The 21,551-nt window shown below is 45.1% G+C and overlaps 1 protein-coding gene across 4 annotated transcripts in view; it reads left to right on the forward strand.

Moving 5' to 3' along the window:
• DOK5 (docking protein 5) overlaps positions 1-21,551 on the forward strand; it is a 100,332-nt gene that overhangs the window by 36,634 nt on the left and 42,147 nt on the right. For all 4 annotated transcript variants that reach the window (XM_084854182.1, XM_084854183.1, XM_084854184.1 and 1 more), the window contains exon 2: positions 18,416-18,523. In XM_084854182.1, coding sequence (XP_084710308.1) covers positions 18,416-18,523 — 108 coding nt within the window. The remainder of the gene's footprint in view (positions 1-18,415; positions 18,524-21,551) is intronic.

Here is a 21,551-nt window from a genome sequence, read left to right on the forward strand (position 1 = left end):
CACATTTTCCAAAAAATGCACATTTCTGCACATACACTAATGTGTGTCTTCACAAAAATGTGCATTTTGCACATAAAACTATGCGCATTCGCAAAATGCGCATCTTCCTGCATATAAAAACGTATGCATTTTTGCGATTGGTATTTTATTTTTCAAAATAATGGTGACTGCAAAGCTCGATGAGGCCACTGGGATGAATGCGGGCTGCTCACTGAGTGTGGGAGGGGCTCAAGTAAGGTCCGGGGATGGGCAAGTGGGGGCAGGGGCTGGGCGGGCATCTGGAGAACCCGGACAGGGGTGAGTTCACACATCCCTAGGGTGGCCACTTATGAATCAACAAAAAAAGAGGAAATGCATCACCAAAAAGGAGGACAGAAGATGACAGTGGTTTGCATAACATTTGAATATGCTATTTTAGATATAAAGATGTAAATTTAGAAAGTATTATCGTTTAATTAGAAATGTTAATTATTTATTTAGATAGTACAGTACACCTCACCATTGTATAGAAGACTGTGTCCAGGTGTTCCGTGTGCCTTTCCTAGTCTACTATCAAGGTGCTGTTGGGGAGAAGTTCAAGGCCCAGCTCTTCCTTCTGATTGCTTTTTATCTTTAAACTGGACTTGGATTGGACAGCTCATAGAGGATGCCTTCAAAATCGAGGATAGTCCTCTGGCAGCCCTTCAAATAGAGGACACATGGCCACCCTAAGACACAGCATGTGCAGGCCTGCTGGAAGGGTAATTAAAATGCCCCAACCACTCAGCAACTTAAGTATTCTCCATGTGGAAAAAATATGTTTTTTTTTGTTACATTTGAACTGGGAACTGTGTTTAGTATAACCTATGGTTCATTGAATCAGCCAGGATCAGAAACCATGGGTTGATCTCCACTGGTTTCAATAAACCATAGTTATTCTATTTTAAACTAGGGATAGGCAGACTTCAGGCTTGTGAGATCTGCTTTGTTTTTTTTACTAGAACCTCAAGATACACCAACTGGAGCCTAGTGCAAAACACAGACCCTTAGGTTTAAACAATTCTGAGGCTGGAATTTGTTTTGAGTACCAGAACCAGATGGAGGTCACAGTTGTTGTTGTTCAGTCGTGTCCGACTCTTTGTGACCCCATGGACCATAGCACGCCAGGCCTTCCTGTCCTGCGCTCTCTCCCGGAGCGTGCTCAAGTTCATATTCATTGCATCCGTGATGCTATCTAGCCATCTCATCCTCTGCCGTCCCCTTCTCCTTTTGCCTTCAGTCTTTCCCAGCATCAGGGTCTTTTCCAGGGAGTTTTCTCTTCGCATTAGGTGGCCAAAATATTGGAGCTTCAGCTTCATTATCTGTCCTTCCAATGAGCACTCAGGGTTGATTTCCTTTAGGATGGACTGATTTGACCTCCTTGCAGTCCAGGGGACTCGTAAGAGTCTTCTCCAGCACCACAGTTCGAAAGCATCAATTCTTCGGCGCTCAGCCTTCCTTATAGTCCAGCTCTCACAGCCATACATTACTACTGGGAAAACCATAGCTTTGATTAGACGGACCTTTGTCAGCAAGGTGATGTCTCTGCTTCTTACTATGCTGTCTAGGTTGGCCATAGCTTTCCTCCCAAGGAGCAAGCGTCTTTTAATTTCATGGCTACAATCACCATCTGCGGTGATCTTGGAGCCCAAGAAAGTAAAATCTGTCACTGCTTCCATTTCTTCCCCTTCTATATGCCAGGAAGTGATAGGGCCAGATGCCATGATCTTAGTTTTTTAATGTTGAGTTTCAAACCAGCTTTTGCACTCTCCTCTTTCACCCTCAACAAGAGGCTCTTTAGATCCTCTTCGCTTTCTGCCATTAGGGTGGTATCGTCTGCATATCGGAGGTTGTTGATAATTCTCCCGGCAATCTTAATTCCGACCTCTGATTCATCCAACCCGGCATTTCTCATGATGTACTCTGCATATAAGTTAAATAAGCAGGGTGACAATATGCAGCCTTGTCGTACTCCTTTCCCAATTTTGAACCAATCGGTTGTTCCATCTCTGGTTCTTACTGTTGCTTCTTGACCCCCGTACAGGTTTCTCAGGAGACAGGTAAGGTGGTCTGGTACTCCCATCACTTTAAGAATTTGCCACAGTTTGTTGTGATCCACACAATCAAAGGCTTTAGCGTAGTCAATGAAGCAGAAATAGACGTTTTTCTGGAATTCTCTTGCTTTCTCCATGATGCAGCGAATGTTGGCGATTTGATCTCTAGTTCCTCTGCCTCTTCTAAACCCAGCTTGTACTTCCAGTAGTTCTCGGTTCGCATATTGCTGAAGCCTAGCTTGTAGGATTTTGAGAATCACCTTGCTGGCATGTGAAATGAGCGCAATTGTGCGGTAGTTTGAACACTCTTTGGCGTTGCCCTTCTTTGGAATTGGAATGTAAACTGACCTTTTCCAGTCTTGTGGCCACTGTTGAGTGTTCCAGATTTGTTGGCATATTGAATGCAGCACTTTAACAGCATCATCTTTTAGGATTTTAAATAGCTCGGCTGGAATACTGTCATCTCCGCTAGCTTTGTTGTTACTAATGCTTCCTAAGGCCCACTTGACTTCACTCTCTAGGATGTCCGGCTCAAGTTCAGTGACTGCACTATCATGGCTATCAGGGACATTCAGATCTTTCCTGTATAGTTCTTCTGTGTATTCTTGCCACCTCTTCTTAATCTCATCTGCTTCTGTTAGGTCCCTGCCTTCTTTGTCCTTTATCATGCCCGTCTTTGCACAAAACGTTCCCTTGAGATCTCCGCTTTTCTTGAAGAGATCTCTAGTCTTTCCCATTCTGTTGTTTTCCTCGATTTCTTTGCATTGTTCATTTAAGAAGGCCTTCTTGTCTCTCCTTGCTATTCTCTGGAACTCTGCATTCAGTTGGGTATATCTTCCCCTTTCTCCCTTGCTTTTCGCTTCCCTTCTTTCGTGAGCTACTTGTAAAGCCTCATCAGACAGCCACTTGGCTTTCTTGCATTTCTTTTTCTTTGGGACGGATTTTGTTGCTGCCTCCTGAACAATGTTACGGACCTCCGTCCATAGTTCCTCAGGCACTCTGTCTATCAGGTCTAATCCCTGAAATCTATTCCTCACCTCCACTGTATATTCATCAGGGATATGATTTAGGTCATACCTGAACGGTTTAGTGGTTTTCCCGACGTTCTTCAATTTAAGCCAAAATTTTGCAAGAAGCAGCTCATGATCTGAGCCACAGTCAGCTCCAAGGTCTTGTTTTGACTGACTGTATAGAGCTTCTCCATCTTTGGCTGCAAAGGTCATAATCAATCTGATTTCAATATTGACCATCTGGTGACGTCCATGTGTAGAGTCGCCTCTTGTGCTGTTGGAAAAGAGTGTTTGCTATGATCAGCATGTTCTCTTGGCAAAACTCTATTAGCTTTTGTCCTGCTTCATTTTGTACACCAAGGCCATGCCTGCCTGTTATCCCGGTGATTTCTTGACTTCCTACTTTAGCATTCCAATCCCCTATGATGAAGAGGACATCTTTTTTGGGTGTTAGTTCTCGAAGGTGTTGTAGGTGTTCATAGAACCGATGAACCTCAGCTTCTTCGGCCTCAGTGGTTGGGGCATAGACTTGAATTACTGTGATGTTGAATGGTTTGCCTTGGATTTGTACTGAGATCATTCTATCATTTTTAAGATTGTACCCCAGTACTGCTTTTCCCACCCTTTTGTTGACTATGAGTGCTACTCCATTTCTTCTAAGGGATTCTTGCCCACAATAGTAGATATGATGGTCACCTGAATTAAATTCGCCCATGCCTGTCCATTTGAGTTCACTGATTCCCAAGATGTCGATGTTCAATCTTGCCATCTCATGTTTGACCACCTCCAGCTTACCTTGATTCATTGATCTGACATTCCAGGTTCCTAAACAATATTGTTCTTTACAGCATCGGATTTTCTTTTCACCGCCAGACACATCCACAGCTGAGTGTCCTTTCGGGTTTGGCCCAGCCGCTTCACTCTTTCTGGCGCTACTTGGAAATACCCTCTGCTCTTCCCCAGTAGCATATTGGACACCTTCCGACCTGAGGGGCTCATCTTCCGGCGTCATCTCTTTTAGCCTTGTGATACGTTCCATGGGGTTTTCTTGGCAAGAATACTGGAGTGGGTTGCCATTTCCTTCTCCAGTGGACCACATTTTGTCAGAACTCTCTGCCATGACCTGTCCGTCTTGGGTGGCCCTGCACGGCATAGCTTATGGCTTCACTGAGTTACGCAAGCCCCTTCGCCACAACAAGGCAGTGATCCATGAAGGGGGAGGTCACAGTAGTGCCATACAAAAATCCACTCCGGAGTAGGGATGTACGAAACACTTACCTGGTTTCGTCCAGGGACATCTGCGGTGGGGGGGAGGCGCTCCGTCCCTCCCCCTGAAATCCTCGACGGGGGGGAGGCGATCCGTTCCTCCACCCCAGAATCCTGCCTGGCCGGCTCTGCTCCGTGGCCAGGCCAACCCGCAGAGGGGCCTCCAGCCGCTGCTGGGCTGCTGTGGACACAAATGGCATCCTGAGTAGGGGACGCCATTTGAGTCCCTATGGTAGCCCGTGGTAGGCTACGTAAGTATTTATCATGGCTAAAGCAGGGACGCAAATGGCGACCCCTATGCCATTTGCATTCCCATTTTTTCCATGCTAGATAGTAAATATTTACGTAGCCTATCATGGAGAAAATGGGAACGCAAATGGCGTAGGAGACACCATTTGCATCCCTGCTTTAGCCGTGATAGGCTACGTAAATATTTACATAGCTTATCATGGGCTACCGTAGGGACGCAAATGGCATCCCCTTCTCAGGAGACCATTTGCGTCTGCAGCAGCCCGGCAGCAGCCAGAGCCGCCACCACCACCGGAGCCGCAGCTGCAGCCAGGTAGGCTCCGTTTTGCGGGGCTTTCGCGGGGTGGTGGGGCAGGTTGCTCTGTTCCGCCACAGATTCCGGGGGGCCATGGCGGAATTCTCTAACATCCCTACTCCTGAGCCAGATCTACACCTCATGTCATATCAATACGATCCCATCATGGTGATGCTATATCCGTCTTGCGAAATTATACCTTGTAGCACACCCAATGACATCTGTTGCAGTATTTTGGATAACATGGAATAAAAAGCAGGAAATAACACTAGAAAAGCAGTATATGGAATATGTAATGGGCCCCAGCAGTAATCAGTGCACTTCAATACCGCTATAAAGCAGTATAAAGCTAGCCCGGGTGTTGTTTGGAAGTGAAGACACAATGAAAGCCAGGAAGTCTTTCATTCCTGTTTGGAGCAAAGGAGGATCAAGCTGCCCTTGTGAAAAAGAAAGAACAGAGTGACCTCTGATCCTGGGACCTTTACAGTGCAGTCCTGTACAAATCTACTCAGAAGTGAGCCTCATTGAGTTCAATAGGACTTACTCCCAGGTCAGTATGGATAGGATTGCAGTCTTTGCCATAGAATCCTTCTGCACAGTTTTGAGCCACAGAGTAGCAGTGTGCAACTCTTATAAAAACCACTAGTGTAGATCTAGCCCTGGTTAACCCAACCTTTCTTCATTTCAGCAGTTTAGTTTAGGGTGGGACTGGGAGGGGGCTTCTTTTGTTACTACTATTGTTAAACAATTGGGAGTCAGCAATCCTTGCCAATCTACTGCAAACTGACCAAAGACCTACCAGTAGATCCAGATCTACGTCCTGCCCACTCCTGGTTTAAAAGAACCACCATTTATCCTTGTTGCACATCAGTGAATTTAAACCTGGAAGCAGATGCTTCTGGTCTCCTCCTTGTGGATGCATCAGAGGTGGTGGTGATGGTGGTGGTGGAAGTGGAACCATGTGAGGCCAAGGATTTCCCAGGCTTGTTCATGTAGTTCATGTAGATCTGAACTGGGCCATTCACTATGCTGTTGTTCGACCTCTTTTCTGTTGCCTTGAAGGTTGATCTTGAACTTCTGGGATGTGGGACAAGGAATAGAAAAGAGTAGACATGGCAAACCAAACTGAAGAGTACAGATTGAAGGTCTATTCTCTATACCAACCCGCTCAAATGAATGGAAATTATTTGATCATTTTGCTCTTTCTAAGCCACCATTTATTTTGGAAGGGGCTGTGTGGAGGAACTTTCTGTGGGAACTTAATAATAACAACAACAACAACAACGACAACAACAACAACAACAACAACAACAATAAATTTCTCAAAGAATAATAAGTCCATGGTGCCTAACCTTTCAATAAATGCCACACAAATGAACACCATTGTTAGTATAAACAGTAGTATACCACAAAGTTTTCAGATGCAGACTGAGTAACGGGCCCCTGAGTCATGATTTGTAGAGTTACAGAGAGGGGAAAAAATTAATTTCACTTTGACTGAAGGCAAATCCCTTCTCAGCAGTATTGTTATTACACTCAACAAATAGGCATGTTTACCTTCTGGCTGCTAGCATTACAGATTCAAAGAATCATGCTTAACCTTTGCAAATAATCCTAGGGTTATTTTAATAAGACACAAACTGTTCATCCACCAGCTGGATTCCCTAAATCTTTAGTATGCTTTTTATTTACCTAGTTGCCAAACACAATGCCACCTGGAGACCACAGTGTTTGGGAATTTGGTTTCTTAATCCTGTAACATTATTTTAGAATCAAACATCACCATTCTTCTCTTGAGGTGATGCCTATCTTTGATACCCAAGCCTGTCATCCTAAAGGTGGAACTCAACCCAGGGTTTTTTGTTTTTGTTTTTGCAGGGGTTGGGAGGTGGAAAACAAACAAACCAAAAAAACACACAGCAGATTGGATAGCTTTGTTCACAGGAGGTATCATGAATGCCTTTTCATGTCTAAGGCAGCCTTCCCCAATCTGGTGCTTTCCAGATGTGTTGGATTACAACACCCACATCTGAAGGGTGCCAGGTTGGAGAAGGCAATTCTTTTTCAAACTTTCAAAAATGGGCTAGGATCCAAAGAACTACATGATTAGTCCTGCGTGACTGAAAGGTTTTTGGGTTACATTTCTCTAAGAGTAGATCACAACACTACCCAGGCAAGCTACACTGGAAACATAGGGAGGAGCATTCAGAAGCATTTTGTGATATGGGACAGGGAACTCTCCTTCAAAAAAGGTGGGAAAAAACCTCATCAACCTCATAGAATAGCTATTGGGATAGTGGCCATGGTTCATGTGTTGGTTTTCATGTGGTTTTCTCCCTCTGTCATAATACTAGAACCATGAAGCTGATTGGTGGGAGATTATGGACAGATAAAAGGAAGCCCTTCTTCACACAGGGCACAGCTAAACTATGGAATTCACTACCACAAGATGTAATGATGGCCACCAATTTGGATGGTTTTAAAGGGGGTTAGCGAAATTCCTGGAGCAGAAAGCTATCAATGGCTACTAGTCCTGATGGCTATATGCTACCTCCAGTATCAGAGGCAGTGTGCCTATGTATACCAGTTGCTGGGGAACATGGGTGGGAGGGTGTTGTTGCACTCATGTCCTGCTTGTGGGTTTCTTATAGGCAACTGGTTGGCCAGTGTGTGAACGGAATGCTGGACTAGATGGACCCTTGGTTGGATCCAGCAGGGCCCTTCTTATTTATTTATTTGTTTGTTTGTTTGTTTATTTATTTATTTAAATAATATGACAGGCATAGAGAAAACACTGTAGCAAAAATACAGATGTAAAAATAGTAAATACATACATAGTCATAATAGAGGACTGTCAGCATAGTAGCCTCTTCTAGACATTTGTATCGGGTAGAATGAATGCATGTGGTGGGGGAGGGGAGTGGGGGGAGCCAGTGGTACAGCTCAGTGATTTTAGACCCTTAATGGTCTTATGCCCCCCGCCTTGTGAAGCACATAATGAACACATCTCCTCATCTTCCATTCTGTGCTTTAAAACTGTTTCTGCGTTACTGATATGTTAGAGCAAAAGAAACTGTTTACCAATCTTGATAAAGAAAAGAAAGAAAGACAAAAATATTCTGAGTATGGGCAGTTTCACGTTTTAAACTCACTTAAATCATAGCACTGCCATGTCTACAGGAATAAAATGGAGTTTGCCAGCCCAGATGCTGACCAATTAACTGCTGCCCCCATCACCTGCTGCTCTCTGGCTGGTCATTTCTGGGTCCCTGGTCTTCAGCCCCAAGATCCAGCCATAAGTGCACTACTGGGGAGAGTGTACACTCTCTATAAAGGGTCAATAAATACATATGGGTGGAGCCTAGGAATATATGAATTTTGTTAAATCTGTTCCATCTGTGTTTTGTGGATTGTCAGGAATTTTTCATTCCATCGTCTTGTCATTGATGGAGTCAGATTTCATTTTAGGCATGTATTAGACTTTCATTCCACTTGCACTAATTTTCCTTAGGGCTAATTCACAGTTGTGCTAATGTATATTAGCGCAAGTGTAAATTAGTTCTAATGTGCATTAGTGCAAGTACAAATTTGTACAACCTCCCCCCCCCCGAAAAAAACCTGTCTGCAAGTCTGCAGGTCAGATTCATAGATGCCCAAACTTTTTTTGAATCCATTGCAGCTTTCTCTGACATCTCTAATGGAGCTTGAAACCCTCTGCCTGCCATGCGTGTTCATTTTACCTCTGATGAAACCCTGCACGGGTCAAGCCAGATATGACAAAGGACTTTTGTGACTAGAATCCTTGACATTTTTCATTTTATTTACAAAATACAGCCATGGTGGATGGAACTGAAACAGATGGAGGGGTTTTAACCAATGGGGGTTGAATTCCAATTGGTAAATGTACCTGCACCCCCATAGGTTTTATTAAAGGGGGCAAATAACAGCATCGGGGGAGGGATTTTTCAGTGGAAAAATGACAGTGGGGGGGAAAGGGTTAACCACACTCCTCTGGTGCTATTGTCCTGACCCAGACCACCCACTGTTCATAGCAGCATTTTGTAAAGGAGAAAGACTTTGGGAGTTCCATTCACAGAACTCCCAAATCACATCTGATTTGACCTTAAGAGGCTTTTGTATCAATCCAGAACACTGTCACAATACATTTAGTAGGACCTACTAAACATCATAAAAGTAGGACCAGCTTTTGAGTTTCACATAACTCTTCCACAGGCTTGATGTTAACAATGAGGGAGGAGGAGAAAAATAATAATGTTCCTGATAGAGCATGTGGTTGAAGCCCCACTGGCAATCTCATAGTCTTTAGATCAACCTTCTCCAACCTGGTGCCATCCAGATGAGTTGGACTACAACTCCTAGCATCTCATCTTTCATCCACCCATGCTATCTGGGGGATGCTGGAAGCTGTTGTCCTACACACTTGTAGGGCACCAGGTTGGGGAAGGCTGCTTTAGGCAGTGATTCAGGTAGTTCTTTGCAAAGCAACTGTGTTAGTTTCTGTCCAAGTTGCAACAGGGGATACTAGGGTGAAAGGGCAGTAGCAGCTACTCATCCTTTGAAAATATAGAAGCTGGCAGTAATTTTAAACTGTCTCTAACACTAATTAGGACTCCTGGGTCCCTTGTAAGGCAGAGAACAGAAGTAAAGAAAAAATGTGAGAGTGATAAGTGGGAGTGATTAGATCCTGTCTAGCACGGGCTCATCAAACCCTACTTTTGTTGCCAGAATTTAAGTATCCAAAATTTCAGTGTCAGTATAATTCAGTAATTGGAAATTCATCAAATGCATAGTCTATAATTTGTTTGCTTCAGAGCTATTATAAACAGTTTGCATTTAAAGGGCAACAGAAGAAGGCAGTCAGTACAGTAGCACCAGTAAATCATGATGGGAAGAGACAACTGGCAGAACCCACTGCTGTGCTTTTCTGAAGCTCCGGTTCAGTTCAGTTCAGCTTATTCTGGCAAAGAGGGGAGAGGGGCCATCGTCCAGTGGTAGAGCACATGTTTTGTATGTAGGTGTCCCCAGCCAGGTTCACTCTGCAGCATTTCCAAATAGGGCTTGGAAAAACCACTGGGTGAAACCCTAGAGTAGGGATGGTGCGGGTGTCTGATTCTGTCCAGGGATCCAGCAGAACCACCCCTGCCTGCACCCCCAAGCCCAGCTTGCTGAGCCCCTGCCCCTGCCGGCCCCCTGCCCCCACTCAGTGAACCTGCACTCACCCTGGTGGCCTCGTCAAGCTTCGTGGTCACCATTTTTTGAGAAATAAAACGGCGATCACAAAAATGTGCACATTTGCATATGCACAAAATGTGCGTTTTTGCAAAAATTTGCATTTTCGCATGTACACAAATACGAGCATTCACAAAATGTGCATTTTCACGCATATGCAAATCTGTGCATTTTGCCATCGCCATTTTATTTTGCAAAAAATGGCAGCTGCGGAGCTTGACGAGGCTGCCAGGGTGAGCATGGGCTGTTCGCTGAGTGCGGGAGGGGCTCGAGCGCAGTCCAGGGACTAGCATGTGGAGGCAGGGGCTGGGCAGCCAGGTGCCCGGAGAACCCAGATGGTGGTGGGTTCACACATCCCTACCCTAGAGAGCTGCTGCCAGTAAGTGCAGGAAAGCCTTCACCAACCTGGTGCCCTCCAGATGTTTGCACTGCAACTCCCAGCTGTCCTGACCATTGGCCATATTGGCTGGGGCTTTGCTAACTTGTTAAGCCACACCAAAAAACAAACCCAAACTCTCTGAACATGATGTCAAAGCATCCAGCCATTGTGTCTTTTTGCCTAGTCCTTTCTTCCAGTCTTCTCCCAAGTACAAAATATCCTGTTAACTGTCCAGCAAATAAAGTGCTGGATTCCCTTTCTCAAGGGTACATAATGAGAGAGAAAGAGCTACTGCCAGCTTTAATAGTATACTCATTAGGTTTGCACGGCATCTCAACACCAACAAAGCTGGCTCCTTAGGCGATACTGGTCTCCTGGGACCCTACAATATGTTACCTGAGCATATCTACCATTTGCATTTTCCAAATTGACTCTAGAAAGGCTACTGTTCATATAGCTTTTTTGTAATCTTATGCTATCATATTGTTTACCTAGTGTTGTCCCCCTGGGAAAATATAGAGAATTCTCTCACTCATCTCCTAGGTATTTACTAGCTTCAGCAAAATGTAGCCTTTCAAGCTACACAACGTATACTCCAACTGTCCCTATTTTCAAGGGACAGTACCTGTTTCCAGTACTTGTCTTTATTAAATCACTGTCCCTTTTTTTTCTTTGAGGGAGATTTGGGAGGTGATTTTTTTAGAAAAAAGGATGCCTTTTTTCAGTGCTAAGTAGGGAAAGGCACTTATGTCTGATCAGCTGCTGACTGGAGAAAAGAGTTTTTCCCTCCATGGCAGATGGGGAGGGGCCAAAGGAGGAAGCTACCAGGCTGGATAGAGAACTCTTGTGAGCTTTCTTGGGTCTATGGGCCAGAGATTCCCTTTCCCTAGGGCTTCTTCACATGGAGCTTTTATCCTGCTATTGAGATTGATTACTCACAGACGTTTATGTGTTCTTTAGACGATGTCATCAACCTCTAGGGCACCTCCCGCACTAAGTGACCTTTACTTCATTTTATAAAAGATCGGAGATAATGAGCTATCAAGTTACAGCTCTTGAGTTCTGCTTGAGTTCCCTCAGGAAAAGAGGAAAAGCTGCAATAGAAGGAGCTAGGACACAGCGCCATTTAGCGGCTATATAATGATACATATTGAAGACTCAGATAAGGGGGGAAAGGAGGGGGGAAAGGGCAGGGAAAGGAAGCACATGTAAAGGGAGTTTGTTGTGATCCTGCATTTAAAATGGAAGCAAAGCCCTGTTTTAAATGTGGGATTTTAGGCTGGTGAAGAGATGCGCGTAGTCTTCGTGGAGGACAAATGAACCTTCACTCTACTGCACATGCATGAACACTAAGGATCTATCTAGTGTACAACCTGTCATACCTTCATTTCAAATGTTGCACCCAGTGAGGTTCATTTTGAAGCATGAAATATGATGACATATATTACTGCACCATTTTCTGGTTTTTTCCTCACTAGTGTAACATCCTTTATGCTTTTAAACCAGGTGGCTAAGTGAATTTCTTCTTGGTTGTCTAAACACGGTGTACTGCTTCCTTTCTATCCCCCGCATAACCATCTGCCCAAATAGTGAATGATGCTGTTTGAGTTGCAGCTATTTTATAATAAATACAACCATATCAATGGTGTGACCAAACATTGTATGAAATATTCTCAGGCTTCCAACAAAGAGAATTGTCATGATTGACAATTTACCAACATGCTGGCTTCAGAAGCTGGTGCAAAACAAGCTGTTGCAGAGTAATTGAATACAGCAAAGAAAGAGCCTCCATCAACGTGTAATCGTGTGTCTTACGAGTATAAGGGCACATTCCTATACATGTTCAGTCCCCCAAAAGACCTAGAACTCCCAGCATGCCCCAGCCAGCTAAGCCTCCATTTTTAGGCTATAATTGCTGTGTGGATAGAGTCATTGTATAGTTCACTCACTAGGTGGCACTGGATTTATTTGTATCTGGGTGGAGTCAGGAGTTTCCTCTCGCTATTCTGTTCTTGCATAAAAGATGCAGTAAAGTTCTTGTCTCACTTCCTGACCTGGGGTGTCTGATAAGCCAGGGGTGGGCAGGAGCTCAGTTGGGATCTACTGGTAGTTCTCTGGTTGATTTGCAGTAGATGGGCAAGGATTTCTGATTCCCAACTGCCGAACAATAGCCACAAGTATAGGACACCCCCCCACACACAAAATTAAGGTGCTGAAAAAGAATGCTTGTGGGGAGTGGGTTTTTGCATGAAAGGATTTGTGAACTTGCCTGTGGTACAGAGCACAAACTCCAGGGATGAATATGAGCCTAGAGACATCCTGTTCCTTAATTCTTAGCATGTGCCTCCCTGCCCGAGCCACTATTTTGCACTTGATTCTGGTTGGTGGACTGCAGGCTTTTAGTGAAAAACTAAGTAGAACCAGCAGACCTGAGGTCTGTCCACCCCTGCTGTAAGCCTTCCATGACAATCGCCTACTGTCTGTGAAAAGGGAGGTTACAACTAGGGCTGTTCATGGACCCCCAATCTGACTTGGAGGCTGCTTCGGGGCTTCTGAGGCCAGCCTGATTCGACTCAGGCTGATGGGGGGGGGGCGCGTCTTGCTTCAGCCTATGAAACCAAAGCGGGATTTGGACATCTGAATCCCACTTCCCCCCCCCAACACACTGCCCAGCCTCCAGCTCCTTACCTGGGCCCTTGTTCTGTGAATGGGGGTGCTGCCAGGGGAGCCATGGCTGGGGGAGCTACTGCTGCTGCTGGGGGAGCCGCTGCTGGTGCTGCTGGGAGATCTGTTGCCGCTGCCATCTCCTGGGCCCTCTGGACATGTGGCAGCGGCTGTCTTCTGTTTTCCGGGGGATGGGGTGAGCCATTTTAAAAATGGGTCACCCCCTCCAAAACAACAAGATGGCTGCCGGCGTGTGTCCATAGGACCCAGGAAAGGAGCTGGTTGCGCTCCCCCTGAAGGAGCAAGTTCATCGCTTGGGGGTGCTTCTTCACCCAACCCTGCCCTTGGCACCCCAGGTGGAGGCAACGGTGAGAAGTGCTTGTTATCGACTTCGGCTGATATGCCAGCTATGTCCATTCCTGGAATATGTGGACCTGATAATGGTAGTGCATGTGCTGGTAACCTCTACGCTTGATTTCTGTAATGATCTGTACTTGGAGCTGCCTCTATATTTAGTTAATAAAAGGCACGCCTCCTCAACAAGCCTGAAAAATGTACATCAATACTTTTCAACAAAATGTTGACGTATAATTTGCTGTATCTGTGGACATTTGTATCAGATTGGTTTGAAATTTTGCACAATTGTAGACCTACTCATTTTGTTGATCATGATGCCCAGATTCATATTACGAGCTCAACAGGTGTCATTTTTATTAGCACTAGAATTTTGAGGGGTTTAGTGATGGAAACGTTTTTTGTGACTCTCTTTAACTACAGGGGCACTTCTGTACCCCTTTGCTGTACAATGGGTCAGATCCAGACTAAATTAGTTAAACTTAGTTCTAATTGTAATTAGTGGGATGGTACAATATGGCAGCCAATTTGGTCTCTGGGACACCCCACGGAGAGCATTTTACACGGGTTTTAAAATCTTTACACTGGCTGCCAGTTTGTTTCCAAGTAAAATACAAATTGCTGGTTCTTACCTTTAAGGCCCTACATGGTCTAGGTCCAAGGTACCTTAGGGAGCACCTTCTCCCCTATGTCCGTCTACCACTTGAGGTCCTCTGAGGGTTATCTGCTGAGGCCGCATTATGTGAGATTGGCAGCCACACGCAAGAGGACCTTTTCCTTTGCTGCCCCTCAGTTGTGGAATGACCTGGTGGTTGAAATGTGCCTGCTGCCCTATTTGAAGGTTTTTAAGCAGGAATTAAAGACCCTATTATTCTGGCAGGCCTTCCCTTTTTAGAACTCTTGTTCCTTTTTGCTGACTCTTGTATACAGCTTTTAAGCTGTGTTATTTTTATTGTTGGATTTTCTGTTATATTGTTTTTAACTTTGTATGCTGCCTAGAGTATTTGTATATAGGTGGGTTATAAATTGAATTAATAATAATAATAATCATCATCTGTCATCACTGGGTTGGATCCAGACTAAGTGCGCAATCCCGTAGCCACTAGACACTGTCTAGAGGGCCATAGGATATTTTGGTTTCTGGGATCCAAGGTCGGAACCAGGGCTGTGACCTTGGAGCCCAGAAACCACACTCCCCACTCCCTCCCCCACCCCTTTGTAGCCAGCACAGTTCTCTCTGCACTGGCTACATCTCTGTGCTCAGAAACAGAATCTGGAGATGGGGAAAAGGGGTGGTTCTGGGGGCGGGGAGGGGAGAAGACTGCTATGCACTGTGTGGCCTTCCCCCTCCCAGTCTGAAGCTCCCTGGCTACACAGGCAAAATTGCCCCTCTAGCCAAAAATGAAGGGTGGCCAGAGCACGGAGGTGAGGATCGCCTCTGTGCTCCAGCCACCCTTCATTGGATAGTAATCAGCCTCTGAGTTCAGAGGCTGACAACTACCTCCATAGGATTGCACTTTAAGTTAGTTAAACTTAGGTCCCACTGAAGTAAATGTGACAAATTAGTCATGATGTAGCTTGCCTGATCCTACTAATTACAATTAGAACTTAGTGTAACTAATTTAGTCTGGATCTGACCCATTGTACAGCAAAGGGGTACAGAAGTGCCCTTTTAGTTAAGGAGAGTCACAAAAAAAGTTTCCATCATTAAACCTCTCAAAATTCTAGTGCTTATAAAAATGACACCTGTTGAGCTAATAATATGAATCTGGGCATCATGATCTACCTGAGTAGGTCTACAATCGTGCAAAATTTCAAACCAATCTGGTACAAATGTCCACAGATACAGCAAATTATACTGTAACATTTTGTTGAAAAGTACTGATGTACATTTTTCAGGCTTGTTGAGGAGGTGTGCCTTTTATTGGTTTGGTGAAGTTCTGAGCAGCAGTTCAAATGTTGTTAACATTTTTCTGCCCCATGAAAGCTTATGGCAGCAACTGCTGGCAAAGGTATGTCAGGCATGCTCTGTTTCACTCTGAAGCTAGAATGCTGCCAGTACTCCCAAGGCTATAAGTAGGGATGTACGAAAATCACTTACCTGTTCGCGGATTATGCTGATGGTGGGGGGGGAGGTGCTCTGTCCCTCCCCCCGGAATCCTGGATGGGGGGGAGGCGCTCCGTTCCTCCCCCCTGGAATCCTCCTTGGCCGGCTGTGCTCTGCGGTGGCTCCGCGAAGCAGCCGGCCAGGCCCAGCCAGGCCAGAGCTGTCCACAGCCAGATTTCCGGCCGCGGAGGGCTCTGGGAAAAAACAAAAAACAAAACCGCGTACGCAAATGGCAGTGGCTACAGCCGCCGCCATTTGCGTTCCTTTTTTTTGACGTCTTAATCTACATAAATATTTACGTAGACTAAGATGGCGAAAATAAGGGGAACGCAAATAGCATAGTGGATGCTATTTGGGTTCCCATTATTTTTGCCGTCTTAGTCTACATAAATATTTACGTAGATTAAGATGTCAAAAATAAGGAACGCAAATAGCGGCGGCTGTAGCCGCCGCCATTTGCGTATGCCTTTTTTTTTTACCTAGTCGTTTTAGGCTACGTAAGTTTTTACGTAGCCTAAAATGTCTGGGTTAAAAAACAAACAGACTAGGCGTATGCAAATGGCAGCGGCCATAGCTGCCGCCATTTGTGTATGCTTTTTTTTTTTTTTTTACCCAGACGTTTTAGGCTATGTAAAAACTTACGTAGCCTATCACATCGGTGTAAAAACAAAAACCTGCAAATGGCGGCGGTGGCAGCCGGTCGGAAGACCAGCCGCCGCCACCGCCGCCACCGGAGCCACTGCCGCCGCCCGGAAGATCCGCCCCAAGTAAGTCTCGTCCTGGGGGGATCCGCGGGGTGGGGGGGTGGGGGGTGGCAGGCTGTTCCACCACAGATTTTAGGGGGCCGAACGCACTGGCATTCGGCCTCCCCGAGATCTGTGGCGGAATTCCCTGCCATCCCTAGCTATAAGAAGAATTTGTTTACAGAGGTCTTCTGTGTGCAATGCCTATTCCTTTAGTTATGGAATGTGACTTCTCACAAGGTGAGACTACATAATGCAACATGGATTGGGACCCTAGCGAGGGGAGAAGGAGAATTTAATCATTTGCACCCCCTTCCTCCACTGTGGTCCCAGTCTGGATCAGGCCACTCATGCCTCCAATTTACTTTGCTAAAAAGGCATACAGTTGTAAAGTAAATTGCAGCAGGTATAGGCAAAGGGTTAATGCCTCCTGCCCACCACTCTAGAGTCCTATTCCCTAGGAGTTTGCATGAGCTTACTTTTGAGTAAAAGCAACCCCTCCCCAAGCTACATCTTTAATGTAACATGCAGTTTGACCCTCAGAAATTTGGGAGAGGTGGGGATAGAATGTACAGGTGGGGGGAGCGGAAGGATCAGGGCCTCACACCACCTTTCTGAAAGCAGAAATGCGGTGCAAGGGCCCTGATCCTTCATCTTACTTCCTGTGTGGACATGCAAGGATTGTGTCTCATACTAGGAATATATTCACTTTGCACTGATGGGGTGAACAACCAATGTTTGAGTCTGCCAAGATTCTCTGAACATCAGCCCACTGCTTGTCTCTCTGCAATTTGTGCTTGCATTTGCAATCACTGTTTGTTTTGCGTGAATGGGAAAATTGCACAAAGTGAACAGCTATCGACCGTGAAAGTTGTGCAAACAATTCCCAAATTTGCGCAAATTTTCCCCCATAGATGAAAGTGTGGATGATTTCAAATGTGTGCATTCTGAGAAAGTTGCGCATTTTGAGAAAGTTGCACATTTTTCAAGTACACATTTTGTGAACAAGTCCAGGAATTTGTGAACATTTTTGGAGAAAATGTGCTCCTGTTAGCTTTCGGGATTGCAAATGGGGCATTTTTGAGTGATTTGTGAACTGAATTCTCATATATCCCTAGCTCATTAAGATGGTTGTAAGAATCTAGTCCTGTTCAGTCATTCTCATTGTGTGTAAGCTCTGCATGTGAAAAAGGGAAGCAGGGATGAGTTTGCTAGCTCAGTCCCCTTCCACGCCATTCTCGTTGCTTTCTACATGGGGAGGGTCACTGTCTGCAATGGGTAGGCTCCTCTCTCCATGGGAGTTCTCCCTAAGATCTTAGAATCCTGATGCTTGAAATGAAATCTTGATGACCATTAGTTAGGTATTTATAATCCCATTTATCATATACGTAAACTTCCAAGAAAGAAGATTCAAATGCTTCGGGAAGAGGGTAGGATTGCCAACAACGCAATTATAAACCTCTTTTTGAAAAACCAGTGAAATTCAATTATAAGAAAACTTGTTGGTTAAATTCCACATTTTTCCTTGGTTAGCTGCCCCACGTTGTCTTGGCCCTGTATTGCCTTACTGCTAGGAGAAGGCTCCCTCTCCCTCTCCCTGTTTAACCCATCTTGCCAGCTACTGATATAAGCAACGAACAGTCATGGGCCAACTCAGAGGAGGATGCCTGTAGAAAAACAGTAAGGCTCAGATGCTTCATAAGGCAATACAGGACCAGGACAATGTGAGGCATCCATGTGGGTGCATGGAAGGTACAATGTAAGCAAACACAATTTGAGCCCTTGTACAACATCATCACGGATCACGAGGCAAGTCAATTAAGACATCAGCCTTAGCTTCCAATTTCCTGGCTTTGTGGAATCTGAGCCAACATGAGATAGCCTTAACTCTGGCCTCAAACCAGCAAGTTTTTTGATAATTGAATATATATACATACACACACACACACACACACACACACACAGATGGAATATTTTAAAATACGTATCAGGGGCATACAAGTCATGGGAAATTTTGTTGTTCTAGATTTATCAGAGATGTTGGCTGATTTTCAAGAAAGCATCAAGCAAAGGGCCCAAAAGAATCGAGAAATTTTCAGATGAGCGTGCTGCGTACTTCAGATGCTATCACAAGGTAAGAAGCGTTTGATAATATACAGGCTTCTCCCACATTTTCCTACTGAGAATGCAATCCGATGTAAATAACTTCCATGGTTAATCTAGCCTTTGGCGCCAATCCAGCTAATGATGTTTGTGGCTAACTGCCATTGAAAGCAATGGAACAGAAGTTAGTCACAGCTTACTTGTTGCTCTGGTTTCAATAGGACTTAGTCATCACTGACGTTACCTATATTAGGGCCTATCTGTTTAATGGCTTGCAGCCCTTTTAAATGAATTAATATATAATGCATTTTTAAAAGAACTATTTTTTAAGTCAATGAAAATGATTTGGGAACTTCAGATTTTTACATTTCAGAAAGTTTGAGAATTGTCTTAAAAACACATTCTAATGGCAATCCATCTGTCTCAAATTGCACAAGCATTTGTAAGTAATCAGCAAAGCATTTAATATAATTAAGTATAAAGTAAAATTGGTCATTAGTACCGTTTGGAATTTGGAGCAGGGGAATGAACACAAAATGTAAGTCCTGTCCTACAGAGAAACAAAAGAGGCTGTGAATGAGATCCCAGCAATAGGTCCCATCCCAATCCAGAAATGTGTGATAAGGTGTTCTGTATAATTCGCAAGACAGTAGTGGTAATAATTACTGTGCACTGTGGTCCGAGGTAGAATATAGTGATTTAGATTCCCAATGTCATCACAAGCCAGATGGTACTGTGCTGGTACCACCCATAAAGATGGTACCACCTACTTGTCATGCCCTCCAGGAGAAATCCTCCTAGGGGACAATCTGGAGCCTCCTTACCTGGATGTCCCCAAGGAACAGGCTACTTCAGGGGACCTGGGGCTGACAAAGAAGAACCTGGCCCCTTGGGGGAGATGGCATTGGGTCCAATTTCTTGAGATTTAGAGGCAGATGTCAAGCTACCACCGAGCCCCTGAGAACATCAGAATTTTAAGATACAGGCAAAGACAGCAGTCAGATGAAGAATTGCCCATTTGCAAAAGAAAGCTTCTTGTGAGCAACTCATGAGCAAGTTCTCATTGTGAGTAGGCCCTCTTCTAGAGTACCTCTGATGACCAGCAGCTGAGCCTTGGGTGAAGGCCCAGGGACTTCCACAAAGGGCCTCAGTTTCAGCAGAAAGTTTTAGGAGCAATGTCTGTGCATCAGCTTTGGACTCTACTTGTCTATCTTCTAACTACCTAGTGCTCTTCACTGGACCTTCCTGTGCCTGAACTGGCTTTAGACCTTTCTTTGGTATTGTTCCTGCCTGGTTACCTTGTTTTCTGCTTGGATCGTGCCTCCTTAGACTTAGACTGCCTTCTGACCTTGCCTTGGAACCCAACTTTTGCTGATGGCTTGCTCTCCTGCTTTGGCCACTCCTAGAACAGGACATCATGAAATGCTAATGGGGATTGCACATTAGTAATTCATCTGTATTTGGCACTGCATGCATAGTTTCTTGTGCTATGTTTGGAAACTGATAGGGGTGTACAAAACCCCCTTACCTTGGGTCCATGGGGATCCGCGGGGGGGAAGCGATCTGTTCCTCTGCCCCGGAATCCTCGCCTGCCCCAGCCGGCTCTGCTCCGCAGTGAGTCCGCAGAGCTGCCGGCCAGCTCTGGCCGCTGGGACACAATGGCATCTGTGTAGTGGGTGCCATTTGTGTCCCTGCTGTTTGCTGTGATAGGCTATGTAATCTTTACGCAGCCTATCACTGCAAAGAACAGGGACACAAATGGCGTAGCGGGCACCATTTGCATCCCTGTTCTTTGCAGTAATAGGCTATGTAAAGATTTACATAGCCTATCATGGCAAATGGCAGGGATGCAAATGGCGTCCGCTACCCTGGATGCCATTCGCATCCGAAGACAGGCAGGAGCAGGCAGGACAGGCAGCAGGGGCCGGCTGGCAGAAGGTAGGATCCGGCCCCACGCAGATTCCCCCGGGTGGCAGAGGTTAGTCTTTCATTCCGCTGCAGACTCTGGGGGGGGCAGATTCTTAGAATCCAGCCTCATTCGAGTCTGTGGTAGAATTCTCCGCCATCCCTAGAAACTGCACATACAACCCAGAAGGCTTGATGAGGCAAGGACCAAAGCAGAAGCAGTAGTGGGCAGGTGAATAGTGAAAGAAGCCAAGGGCCAAGATGGCATATGTATGGATGAATAGCACCTCCTCAAGACTCTAAGGCAAGGACTGGAGTCACTAAATAATGCAGAGAGGAGGAACTAAGCTAGAATCCCAGGAGGAGAGAGTTGGGGATGTCATGGCTGTGGAACTAGGGAGTGAAGTCAGTTTCATCAGGATGTTAAGAGAGCAAAGAAAGATAAGAAGTTAAGAAGAACCATGCTTTATCACACCAAAGAGGGCTATCTACTCCAGCATTCTGTTTACTTAATGGCCAACTGGATGTCTATGGGAGGCCCACAAGCAGGATGTAAATACAACAGCACCCTCCTGCCCATGTTGCCCAGCAATTGGTGTTGGCTGGCATACTGCCTCTGATACTGGAGGTAATATATAGACATCATGACTAATAGCCATTGGGAGGCTTATCCTCTATGAATTTGTCTAATCCCTCTTTAAAGCCATCCAAGTTGGTGGCCAAGACTACATCTTACGGCAGCAAGTTCTATTGTTTAGCTATGTGTGGTATGAAGAAGTACTTCCTTTTTTCTGTCCTGAATCTCCCACCGTTCCCACCATTTGGCTTCATTGGATGACTCTGGGTTCTAGTATGAGAGAGGGAGAAACACTTCTTCCTATCCACTTTCTCCACGTTATGTACAATTTTATAGGACTCTATCATATTCCCCCCACCCTTACTCACCTTTTTACCAAGCTAAACAGTCCCAAACATTGTAACCTTTCCTCATAGGAGAGTTGCTGAAGTTCCTTGATAATTTTAGTCGCTCCTTTCAGCACCTTCTCCAGCATTACAATATCCCTCTGAGCTGTGGTAACCAGAACGATACACAGTATTCCAAGTGTGGTCACATCATAGATTAGTTCATTACACAATTCACAATATTGGCAGTC

Source organism: Heloderma suspectum, chromosome 4, assembly GCF_057233095.1.
Source record: "Heloderma suspectum isolate Gila_16-S chromosome 4, 16-S_ref, whole genome shotgun sequence".
Lineage (NCBI taxonomy): Eukaryota > Metazoa > Chordata > Lepidosauria > Squamata > Helodermatidae > Heloderma > Heloderma suspectum.